Genomic DNA, 13,079 nt, shown 5'->3' with positions numbered 1-13,079 from the left:
AAGGGATGAATTATTAATATTCATTCCAACAACTCCCCTTCCAGATCAGATGCTGAAAGGTTTGTTGTTTGTTGTTTCACCAAGTTGCTACTCATCTTCAGTCTGTGGTCACTCTGCCCCATCCCAAGATCTTTCTATGACATATCTTGGGTCATTCTGGTCATTCTTCATTTTGTCAGCTTAATGAATTTGAAGGTCATCTATCTGGATTTTATTGTAGAAAATCCACAACAGGGGCACCTGGGTGGCTCAGTGGTTGAGTATCTGCCTTCGGCTCAGGTCATGATCCCAGGGTCCTGAGATTGAGTCTCGCATCAGGCTCCCCACAGGGAGCCTCCTTCTCCCTTTGCTTATGTCTCTGCCTCTCTTTCTGTGTTTCTTTGTTTCTGTGTTTGTTTCTGTGTTCTTTCTCATGAATGAATGAGTAAATAAATAAATAAATAAATCTTAAAAAAAAAGAAAATCCACAACAATGCACGGATAATGTTAAAATGTTTTAAAGAATTGGCTTTAAAATAATTAGTCATTTGTCATTCTGTAAGTCTAGACATACCAAATAAATTTGTGTTCATCTTTAAAAAAACAAAGTATCTTGAAATAGTTGTCACCAGGTATTAATTAGCATGTGTAGGAATTATAAGATGTAAAATTAACAAAGACAGGCCATCTTTACAGTCATCCTTTCAATGAGAAATTAAGTCTTCAGGGCACCTAGCCGTCATCTACCACCATCATGGCTATGTAGTCCTTGTAACGAATGGAATTCGATTCTGGGTCAATTGCAGCGGACAACATTTCTTCCATTTCTTCCTGAGAAAAAGGCTCACCTGGGAAGGACAAGAAGGCATATTCATCACTGACAATCTTCTGAAATTTTTTTTTCTCTTCCCACCAGCCAGCTTCATTGCCCTGGAGCCACCCAGACCCCGATGGGTCGCTGGCTCCCCTCCCTGGAGCCCTGAAGACAGCACACCACACCAGTCCAGGGATTCCAAGAGCCTGCTGTTGTGCCCCTACCAGATTTTGGACTTATTTAACCTTGTAGATGTCATAGCTCAAGCAACCTATGAAATCAATCACTTCAGCCAACATAGCAGGAGAATATTAAGACACCCTGAATGAAGTTGTTTATTTATTTAAATTAAGGCTATTGGGATTGCCTAAGGATTCACCCGAAGTCCCAGTTTTCTAGGAAGTCTTATCACTACGTTCTCAACGATGTGAGGACAGGACTACATGGTCATTATGCAAAATTTCTCAAGAGCAGATAGCAGAGGCTCGAACTGTAACAAGTGTATCTCTGACTATTCCCTAACCAGGTCTGGCCAATGTTGTGATGCCAGCTGAGCCCAGGGACAGATGCCATTCATCAACCATGTCAAAATGGCCCTCTTTGTCACAGCTCGGCCCAGTGTTGCTGTCGAACAAAACCAAAGGTTGCATAGAAAATCTGTGGCTTTAGCTGGATTCAGATAGCAGCTGAGGATCATCTTGGACATTGTTTTCATCAAGATGAGAAGCAAAATTAGGAAGAACGGAAGAACACTGGAAATGTTACTGGCTACTTAAGAAAGAACTTTGTCCTGATACTAAGCAAAAATTCAGAAACATCCAAATCATCACTTTCCCCCTAAAGAGTCTTCTCTGAGCAGGTAAGTTACCAAGGCCTGAGGATCACTTACCTTCTGAGCTTGTCACCTGCAACTACAAACAATGCTTTCTAAGTTGGAATTCAGCCCATACTACAGAAATTATTCAAGTGGGGATCATGATGATGATGATGACAGATTACCAAACAAGGAACATGTGTTGAGTTCTTGAAACCATACTTACATCCTAAGAAAAGAAAAAATGCCTACAGAGCCTACAGAGACAGATTCTGAATCTTTCTTATACCTGATTAAAGGCTAAATCCACTACCAATGAACTCTGATGGGCACCATGGAAGTCCTTAAAAGAATACTAGTAACAACCACTTATTGAGAGCTACTGTGTGCCAGACACTGACCTATGTGCTTCAGATACATTAACTAGGTCAACCTCCCAGGCATCTCATTAGAGGTAAGAACTGCTACCCCACTTACAGAAGAGGACACCAGGGCTGCCTGGGAGGCTCAGTGAGTTAAGCATCCGACTCCTGATTTCAGCTGAGGTCATGATCTCAGGGTCATGGGATCAAGTCCCGAGTTGGGCTCCATGCCCAGTAGGGAGTCACCTTGAGATTCTCTCCCTCTGCCCCTCCCCCTGCTTGTGCTCTCTCTCTCTTGCTTTCTCAAATAAATAAATAAATCTTAAAAGAAGAGGAAGAAGAAGAAGAAAGAGGAGGAAGAGGAGGAGAGGACTCCAGCAGTCAGACAGGAGGCTGCCCGTCTCAGCCAGTGGATGGCAGAGCTGGGATCTGGACACCATAGCCCAGCTCAAGGTCCCCAAACTCAAGAAGCAACTCGACTTCTCAAAACAAGGCCTGGCTCACAGTAAAATCCAGAAGGCAGTCATGCCACTTCCTTGGGCAAGGAAGGAGATACGCAGTACTTGATTAAGGATGGAAGGAGAACTGCTTAATGATGAAGAGCACAATCTTGGGAGGCTGACTGCCTGGGTTCAAATGCTCAGCTGTCTCCTCAGCTTTAAGGTCTGGGACAAGTCACTTAACCTCTCTATGCCTTAGTTTTCTTGTCTAAAATGAAGTGACAATAATAAGTGTCTACAGAATATGGTCATTATAAGAGTTATTATTTAAATAGCATTTAGAATGTTGCCTAGCACATAGGTGGCAATATGTGTTTATTTAAAAAGAAACATTTTTTTGAGGGCCACCTGAATTGCCTAGTCAGTTAAGCGTCTGCCTTCAGCTCAGGTCATAATCTCAGGGTCCTGGGATCAAGCCCTGCATCAGGCTTCCTGCTCAGTGGGGAGTCTGCTTCTCCTTCTGCCTCTGCCTGCCACTCTCCCTGCTCATGCACTCTCTCTCTCTCTCTCTCTCTCTCTCTCTCGTTCTCCTTCTCCCCCACCAAAATAAATAAATAAAATCTTTAAAAAAATTTTTTTGAGAACTTCCCTGCTGCTAAATACTGTCTGACATCAACACATGCCTGGACATCTTGTAGGAATTTGATTCAATGTAACCACATTGACATGTTTGTCATGTGACATCCTGGGCATTCAGAATGCATATTCCCAATCTGACCAATATTCTGTGGATATTGCGAAAAGTCATGTTGTATCCATTGCAGTCCATTTCTGATCTCTCTATGGCGGCAGCAGCGTTACCACAATACGCTCATCCAGGTCAAACCTCTGCTACCTCTGCCTCAGCTCCCACCTCTGTCCCCTGTACTCTGTGACTCACAAAGACCCATGGATCCTGTCCCACTGTACCTATCTCTTCTTTCCATGCCCACTGCCAGCACTGGACTGACCCCACTAGGATAGCTGCACAAAGCCCCAGTAGCCTCCTGACTTCCCTCACTGTAACATTTTTGGATCTCTCTCCATTGGCCCCTTCACACATTCTTCATTCATCTGCTCGTTCATTCATTCAACACACATTTATTCAGACTTACTCTGCAGGGGCTGTAATGTGCAAGACTTTACTCCTGCTCTCAGCAACTCATCATACAAAGTATATTACCTTGAGAATCCACTGTCTTATACTGCGAATTGTCTTATGTTACTTTTATTTCCCCCAGAATAATATCCTGGAGAAATGGAGAAGATTTAGTACCTCTCACCACACTTGGCACGCCTCACCTACACACAGCAGGTCACCATATCAGTGCCTCTGAACTGTGTCAGGCCATTTTGACTAAATTCATATTGCCTAATATAATCCAGGATTCACTCCCCCTAATTAAGCCTTAGGGTTAAGAGGCTGATGCTTTCAAGGCCATTTCCTCCCATCACAGTAAACCCCTAAGACATCTGTTACAGTGTCACAAGAGTGCTTGGGAACGGCTATGACAGCCATGTCATCCTTGCCCTCACTGCCTACAGCCCCACATCGTGGTGGGTCAGGTCGACATGGTCCAGGCAGCTGCACAGGTGGAAACAGTGTTTGTCTCCCTTCCTCAGAATTACTTGCATTTGTGATTCCATCTCAAGTGATTGCAGCTCTGAATCACAGAGGACTCAATCTGCAAACCAGCGAACTGAACAAGGGATGGGAGGTTGGGGAGGTGCAAACCAGAGAACTGAACAAGGGATGGGAGGTTGGGGAGGTGACCAAGATGAGTGTGGTTGAGAAAGCCCATTAGGTCACTGACATTCAGGCAAAACAAACTTACACATCAGCCTAAGCAGAGAGAGTTCCTCAAGGAAACATGTCGGCATAGAGAGGTATGCCAATATTATGGATAAGTGTGTGTGTGTGTGTGTGTGTGTGTATAGGTCAAGGTCAAAGCAAATGTAGAGTTCCACCAGCATAAGAAGCTGTAAGTGTTTGGATGAATTCCATTCAATAGAGACTGTGTTATCTGTAACTTCATCAACTGAAACACTCTTAAAAAAGGAATTTTTATATAATCCAATTCAAATCTTCAATCTAGTAACCAGCATTGATTTATAGTGATTGACAGTTCATGTTTTCCAAGTGGCATAGCTTTTATTCTGAAGAATACTCTAAGTGAAAGGAGGGATTTCAATTTACAGAAGTATCTTTATACGTTACAAGATCCTAGAAGGCAACAATCAATCTCCCCATAACCTCCCCTTTGCCCACTTATGCCCCCAAAACTGAAACCACCCCAAAACCAAAATAATAGGAATAGTAAATAACTCTTTTAACCAGAATGATTGACTTAAAAGCATTCCCTAGGGGCATCTGGGTGGCTCAGTGGTTGAGCATCTGCCTTTGGCTCAGGGGGTGATCCTGGGATCCTGGGATCTAGTCCCACAACGGGCTCCCCACAGGGAGCCTACTTCTCCCTCTGCCTAAGTCTCTGCCTCTCTCTGTGTCTCTCATGAATCATTTAAAAAACTTTTTAAAACAAGCATCTCCTAGAATTTTTCCATAATATTTGTCAAATTATTAATCACTTAAATAAGTCACAATTATAAAATAAGTAATAAATCACTGGTACCTTCTTCAGTCATATACTTGATCAATTCTTCCTTAGTTAGAAATCCACGTTTGGATGGATCTAACACCTAGTAGAAAAGAAAAGATAGATATTATATTTTTTTACTTGGTGAATAAATTCTACAACATGAATTTTTCATATATAAACATATATAAAATCTGGAGCTTACACACCTCAAATGCTCGAAGAAGGATATCTTCTGGAATTGGTCTGTACCTAATTTATGCAGTAAAAGGAGCAAATGCCACAGGATTTAGCTCAGTTTTGACACAAAAATGATCACATAAAATGAAATAAAAGCTGCTAATATACAAGGATAATAATACTTCCCTCACTGTAACATTTTTTGGATTTCCAGATCTGAAAGTTGAGAGCACTCCACACCCAAAGAAGATGCTTATTTCAAAATCACTGGCATATGTGATGATATCTATTAGCCTTTTTCATCACTATGAAAATCAACTTATTTGGAAACAAAATTTCTACAATAAACTAACTGTGGTAAGCTCAGACTACACATTCCTTAGAAAAATAATCAGGGCAAATTCTCATTGATAACTCAAAATAGAAGATAATAAATATGTTGTTGATTTATGCTTTCTGTGGCCTTTTTGCTCTGTGATTACATTTTGCTTATTGGCTTAATGCAAATGTGGCTGGTATTCCTAAGCACATGTCAACTGGCAGTTCCGGGGTCTAGTGAAGAGTCAGAGGGAAGTTATCCCAGGATAAATACTGGTTGGGTATAATACACAAAGTGAGAAAGCCAAGTGTTTTGAAATTAACATAATCTTAGTCATTACTTCACCGTAACAGGTGCATGTTCTCACCTTTTTTCTAGTAGTACTTTGGTCATCACTGGAAGAAATTTTTCAAATCGAATGTATCCAGTGGGTTCTTCCTCCTCTACCTAGATATTCAATGAAAAATTGCCATGCGTTACCTCAACAAGTGTACTGAGCCACTCCTTTTTCACTATGCCAAGCGCTAGAGATTTGATACTGAGCATTCTCGGGCACAGTCTCTGCTCGTAGAGTTTCTATCTGGTAGTGGAAACAAGAGTGTTAACTATAAACACAGTGAAGTGAAGGAGCATGGGTCTATTGGAGTACAGAGCAAGGGAAAGTTCTAGGCCAGGTCAGGAAAAGCACTCATGAGGAAATCACACTGGAGCTGACTCCAGGTAGAGGAAACTGAGTGCCCCATGGAGGCCAGGAGGCTGGGAGGCATAGGAAGCATGGAAGGGGATGTTCCCAGATGAGGCTGGAGGAAGAGACAGGAGCCAGACCTTGCAGGGTCTTAAATGAGCTGTGGAAGTGACTTTGGTTGTTATGCTGAGACCAACAGGAGACCCCTGAAAGTCTGGTAGATGTGCCTATGAAAGATCACACTGGTTGTGGGTGAGGTGGCTTCTGTGGTGGGCTCAGCAGATCATAGAGCTCGGAGTAGAGCGGTGGCCATGAGGGAGAAGTGGATGGTTTCAAGGAATATTTAAGAAGTAAAAGCAATAAGACCCAGTGGCACCTGGGCTCAGTCAGTTAAATGTCTGACTCTTGGCTTTGGCTCTGGTCATGATCTCAGGGTCATGAGATCTAGTTCCGTGTTGGGCTCTGTGCTCAGCAGGTATTCTGTTAGAAATTTCCCCTCTCTCTCTGCCCTTGACCTGGTCACATGCGTGCATGTGTTTCTCTCTCTCTCTCTCTCTCTCTCTCTCTCTCTCTCTCAATAAATAAATAAATCTTTAAAAAAAAAAAAAAAAGGTAATAGGACCTGGTGCTGGTGCTGCATCTATTATGGGCAAGAATGAGAAATGAGAGAGGAGTCCAGGATTCTGACTTGCACAAATGGGTTGGAGTGATGATCTTCTCTGGGATAAGGAACACTGGATAAGGGACCAGGTTAGAGGACCAATCATATCTCAAGGACCAAGCACACATCAAATTACTTTAATAATTATTAAATGCCTACAGCGTTAATGGAACTTTGTTATATCACCATTAGATAAGAGAATACTACATCTGAGAAAGAGAAATTTTGGTACCTAGCACTATTAGATGAGAATGAGAGATTCCCGCCCACAGGTTCAACTTTGATCGTGTAGCTGAACAAAACGCTATTGATCTGAACTTTCATGTCAGGCTATTTACAAGGAGCTGTAAATTTTCCTCTCCCTTTCAAAAGTCCTATTAAAAGGCTCATATATCCCAATTCAACAGAGGACCTTTCAACAGATTTATTGAGTAAAAAATAAGAAATCTGTAAGTTGTCGCTAACTGGAACATACTGTCGTCCAAATGACTATTTTTCAGTGGTTATTCTAGATGCTTTCACGTAGTATGAGGGGAGCCCTCAGGCTCCACTATCAACAGACAAAGTCATCCATAATGACAGTGATACTCCAGAATCTCTGAGCCCATCAATACATGAACAATTGTTTCAGCTGCCTCTAGGTACAAGGCAAGGTTGTGCAAATTAATGTTCATCTGGCTCTGCTGTGCTTGAGTAGCACTCTGTAACTACCTACCGCAAGAGCCTCTTAAAAATAAAATGTCAATCTCATGAGACTACCTGTGGAGGGATAATTTTTAAATTAAAATCGTGAGTTTCTCTGCTGATTACTCCAGAAATGTGCTCCAGAAGCTAGAGCAATGGTTTGTTTCCTTCTTCCTGCCATCCCCAACAAATCACTGTGGAGCAAACAATCTCAACCTTGAGAGATCAAGACCTCTCTGTATTTTATGAGCATCCTCATCAATCTACAAATGGCTTGTGGTTTTTCCAAAGGGAGTTCAACTCTCTAGCACTCTCTCCATCACACGAAAATTCGTAACACATAGTACGTGCCCTGTAATGCTTCCTTGGCTCCCAGAGGACTTACACGAGCCCCCAGTGCTCTGAAAGTTAGGGTGAAAACTGCAATCATTCTGGCCCCATGTATCTGTGAAGAGCCCAAACTGCACAAAAACAGTAAGTTAAAGATCTCTAGCTAATCAGGATACCAGAGGAGGTACACCTTTTCTTTGACTTTTTTAAAGTCAAAGATGGATAATGAATAAACAGAGGACTTGTGGTTACAAAATAAGAAGAAAAATAAGGAAATCCATCTTCATCTTGAGCAGACTGTGAAAATATTTCTATGACCCAACACTGTCCTCTAGAGGCCATATCTAATTCTTTCTTCTGTACAAAAGGATGTATACACGATGGTATAAAAACAATACAATTATATGATCATTCTTACTCCATTGTGTTAATAAACTGTTTAATATATACCATAAACTATTTTATATTATAAAAGGTTTTGTAGTATTAAATAACCTTTTAGGGCATCTGGGTGGCTCAGTCAGTTAAATGTCTGCCTTAGACTCAGGTCATGATCTCGGGGTCCTGGGATCAATCCCTACTAAGCAGGGAGTCTGCTTCTCCCTCTCCCTTTGCCCCTCCCCTCCCCTTGTGCTCTTTCCAAGAAATAAATATTTTTTTAAAAAATAAGCTTTTTATTTTAGAATAGTTTTAGAGAAAAGTTGCAAAAATACTGCAGAGTTCCCACATACTGCCCACCCAAGTTTCCCTGTTAACTCTTCGATCACTATGGTACAAATATAATTGGTTTGTTGTCACAATTAATGAGGTGATATTAGTATATTAGTAGTTACTAAACTCCATGCTCTATTTGGATTCGTGTTTTTCCTAAAGTCATTTTTAAAATATGGTAATTCCCCTCTCATAACAAAGAAATAAGATTCTATGTATCTGGAAACAAGAGTGGGGAGAGGGGAAGATAAGATGCGGTTCTATTATTTCTAGTGCAGGACAAGCTAGTTAACTTTATGAGGCTATATAGTAAGACAGGACAAAAACACTACTTTCTAGAAATGTTATGCAATAATGGCTCAATGGTTTTTTTAGAGCCACATTTTAAAATGCCTTTATGATTTAATAGAAATATATCAAGTATCGAACTATAATCGTGTGTATGTGTGTACAAGGGGAGATATATACATAAATAGAAGGAGAGAGGGGCACCTGGGTGGCTCAGTGGTTGAGTGTCTGCCTTCAGCTCAGGGCATGATCCTGGGGCCCTGGGATCGAGTCCTACATCAGGCTCCTCACAGGGAGCCTGCTTCTTCCTCTGCCTATGTCTTTGCCTCTGTGTGTCTCTCATGAATAAATAAATAAAATCTTTTTTAAAAATCAGGTGATGATAATTATGTGGGTTTGTTTCTGGGCTAAAGAGAATCCCTACAGGGATTTATTTTTTAAAGAAAAAGAGTTTTCTCAAGAAAAAAAAAAAAGAAAGAAAGAAAGAAAGAAAGAAGGAAAGAAAGAAAGAAAGAAAGAAAGAAAGAAAGAAAGAAAGAAAGAAAGAAAAAGAAAGAAAGAAAAAGTTTTCTCTGCTTTGTTAATCTCCATGATTATGATTATGATGATTTCCATCAATAGCATACACACACATCTGGTTCTATATCATGCATTGACATTTCCTCCTAAAAGAATCAATCTCTGATGCTGAAATCTCAAACACAACCTCCCTGACCCACCAAATGGATCTAACTTGTTCATGCAGAAGTTTGGTCCTCCCTTCTATCTGTAAATGCCACACGACATGTGCTGAGAACATATTCCATTGCTAGGCAGACCTAATACCATGTGCCCGGCCCCAATCCACCGCCTACAGGACAGGGCACTGCCTTCCCCTCCACTGTCTCCCTCCATGCCTCTTTGGACAGGGAGAGAGTAACTGCCAGCCACCAAACACCTCCCTCCTCTTCCAAAGACAAAAACAAAACAAATAGATCTTGTTACCGCAAATAGGAACAAGGCAAAATAAGTTATAATCTGGTTTGTTTCTGCCACAAGGAGGGAGAATGTGCTGAAAAGGAGGTAATAACTGTCAAGTAGCCTCAGCAGCATTTATGAACGCAGAAGGAAGAAACCACTTTGCAGGAAGATCCCCCAGCTCCGCCTTCAAGTACCACTTACAGCGAATTCATTGAACGGTATGCAGGCAGATGTTCGCCTGGCACACCAAGGCCCAGATCTGCCTGGCCACTTGTCTCCCAAGAACTAGGGCAGAGCATGCAGCCTGAAGAGAATACGCTGCTTCATTGCCACACAAAGGGCCCAAGTCCTGGAAGCTACCAGTGCACCTGTAGACATCCCAGTCTTTCTGCCCCCTCTTCCCAACATGAAGAAAGCTCAGTAAATATGTATGGTGTAGGATTTTAAAAAAATATATCAGCATTTATCTAAGTCTCAAAGCATAAGGCAAACACTGGGTTCCCACTCCACTTTGGCAAAAGTTCATATTCTTAATCTGTTTTGCTTCTGTAGGAAGTCAGGCACAGGGAGGTGAAGTGCCCACCTTGTCTATAATTGGGTCAGGTGTTTTGATGGGACCATGGTCCAGAGTTCTTACCCCCATTCGATAGGGAAATGATTAGGCCATCCCTTTTCTCATTAAAGCATTATTTATTTTAATGCCAAACTCACTGAGTAGGTGCAATAAAACACAGTGAAAATTCATTTCTCCCCAGTGATACAACACTCGGTCAATAAATTGAACTATTTCATGCTTCACAAACGCAAGATAGTATCGGTAGTTAAGATGGTTTAAAAAGCATCTACATTTTGACTAGTTCCAGGTCACCAAATAAGATATGCATACCATTTTTAACTATTTGTAATAAAAAAAATAAAACAAAAACCATGAGATATTTCAAGTTAGACTCTAAATAACACACATTCAAATTATTACATAAATCATGTCTCAAAATGAAAAAAAAATCATGTCTCAAAATGAAAACAGTAAAATTTAGATATTTCTCTACCTTGGATGGAATAAAATAACAAAAATATATTGGCATTTGTCAAAAAAATTATCTTTGCAAATGAAAAATCTATTTTGGAGAGAGAGAGAGAGCACAGGATCAAGGAGAGGCAGAGGGAGAGGGAGAGCATCTCAAGTGGGTCCCACACTCAGTACAGAGCCCAATGTGGGGCTCAATCCCAGGACCCTGAGATCAAGACCTGAGCCTAAATCAAGGGTTGAACACTTAACCTGAGCCACCCAGGTACCCCCAAATGAAAAATTTAAAAGAAATCTACTTTAGAATATATTTACTTCAAACATTCCAAAGGCTACTATAAAAAAAAAATTAGGATATGTGATTCTTTCAGGTTTTAAGTCCCTTATTAATATAAGTATCAAAAAAGTTTGAATCATCTCCCAGCGGACCATTAGAGATGCTAAGAATCAACAGGTGGCTAAACCAGATAATTGCTAAGGTCCCTTCCAACTAGGACTTCCTACAACTTGAAGCTATAGGAGAACTGGTGGCTGTCAAGCCATTAATTTCCCTATTTTATTCCATTGCGTGTTGAGGGAAGAAGTCTAGGAATTCCAGCTCAACTAACTGAACTCTAAGATCACAGTCATGTTAAAAACATCCATGGGGAAATGATATGCAAGGAAGTACACTAAAATATTATGATCATATTAAGGTGTTGGATCACTGGAAAAGATTTTTCTCTATTTCTTTAAAAAATTTCTATATGTATTACTTTATTACAATAAAAATTTGAAATAAAAACTTGTATTAGTCTCATTATGACTGTTTATATGAAATTATGAAATGCATTTATTTATAAATATTATGTATTTATGTAAAAGAGGGGAAAACCACTTTTACAGATTTCCCTGGGTTTTGTTTCCTGCTGTTGATCACTGTTTTAGCTCCATTTACTGTTTTTCTTCTAACTACAGATGTGTGATACTCTCAGGGTATTCCTTGTACAACACACGATCCCCTCAGCTCTCCCCCGCCCCTCGCCATTTATCTATTTCCATTCCAAAGTCATGGCTGGTAGCCATTACTAGATAATCTCCAAAGTACTTCTTGGTCTACAATTCTTTTTATTTATTAATTTATTTAAGATTTTATTTATTTGAAAGAGAGAGACAGCGGGAGGAGGAGCAGAAGTAGAGGGACAAGCATAAGAATCCCCACTGAGCACAGAGCCCAATGCCGAGCTCAATCCCAGGACCCTGAGATCATGACCTGAGCTGAAATCAAGAGTCTGCCGCCTAACGGGCTGAGCCATCCACCCGCCCCAATCAGTCTACAATTCTTTAACTCCAACATCTAACATTAGCACAAATGAGAACAGATCTATTCCCTTCTCCCACTTTATCCAACGCCAGTGTACTTAGGAAAATTAACAGATGACAGTATTTCACATCACCAGCTATTTCAAAATCAGAACATAATTGCTCCCACCCTTTCTCAATCTCTGAGAAGCTTGGTACAGTTGGGTTCTGAAGGCTGTGACATCTCAGGGCTCATCTGGAATCAGGATGATGCGATTAAGGTTCAGATTGATGAAAGCTATCACTTTACAAATATGTGGATTATGCAGATTTTACTCTACTAACTAGACAGTCATTTCTGAAGTTTCAAACACAAAAATTTCTGAGGATACTTAATTAAAAATAATGAGAAACTGTGATTTGGGACCTTTGGGGCTTGTGGTATGTCTGGTGTGGTATGATATTTTTCATCCAAGACGAAATATGCAGGAAATGACTCAGTAAAACCATTACATTGTTTTCGCTGGTTACTAGGGAATATTGAACACGTTGACATCATACAGGCTACAGGCTTCTCACCACTATTAATTTGACATTAAATCACTGACCACAGAAAAAGCAACAACATTCATTTGTGAGTTTCTTCATTTTGCTAAATGAATAGGACTGAACACAATCTCAAATATTTAAATGCCTAGGTATTCAAATTTTTGATGTTCACAATTTTAAAGTGTTTGAAACTATCTTGAGACATATTAGGATGAGGTTTCTTCAGTTTTCTTTGGTCTCTGCATGCCTGGTACCTGGCACGTGGTAAATGCTTGGTAATTATTTGACAAATGAACAATTAACAGCTCACAATAGTTTTTAATTACTTTTATGTACTGTAAACTTGGAATTTTGGAGCACAC

The 13,079-nt window shown here is 40.5% G+C and overlaps 1 protein-coding gene across 10 annotated transcripts in view; it reads right to left on the bottom strand.

Annotated features, from left to right (window-relative positions):
- Positions 1-481: 481 nt before the first annotated feature.
- The window catches only part of EFCAB2 (EF-hand calcium binding domain 2), a 122,747-nt gene continuing 110,149 nt past the window's right edge, over positions 482-13,079 (bottom strand). For 9 of the 10 annotated variants that reach the window (XM_025430605.3, XM_025430603.3, XM_025430608.3 and 6 more), the window contains 4 exons: positions 5,909-5,988; positions 5,252-5,294; positions 5,079-5,145; positions 482-827 (listed from right to left, as the gene is read on the bottom strand). In XM_025430605.3, the coding sequence (XP_025286390.1) occupies positions 712-827; positions 5,079-5,145; positions 5,252-5,294; positions 5,909-5,988 (306 nt within the window). In that variant the 3' untranslated portion in view covers positions 482-711. The remainder of the gene's footprint in view (positions 828-5,078; positions 5,146-5,251; positions 5,295-5,908; positions 5,989-13,079) is intronic. The other variant, XM_025430607.3, reaches the window with a different exon arrangement.

Source organism: Canis lupus, chromosome 7, assembly GCF_003254725.2.
Source record: "Canis lupus dingo isolate Sandy chromosome 7, ASM325472v2, whole genome shotgun sequence".
Classification (NCBI taxonomy): Eukaryota; Metazoa; Chordata; class Mammalia; order Carnivora; family Canidae; genus Canis; species Canis lupus.
This window is presented reverse-complemented; position numbering and strand designations above follow the sequence as displayed.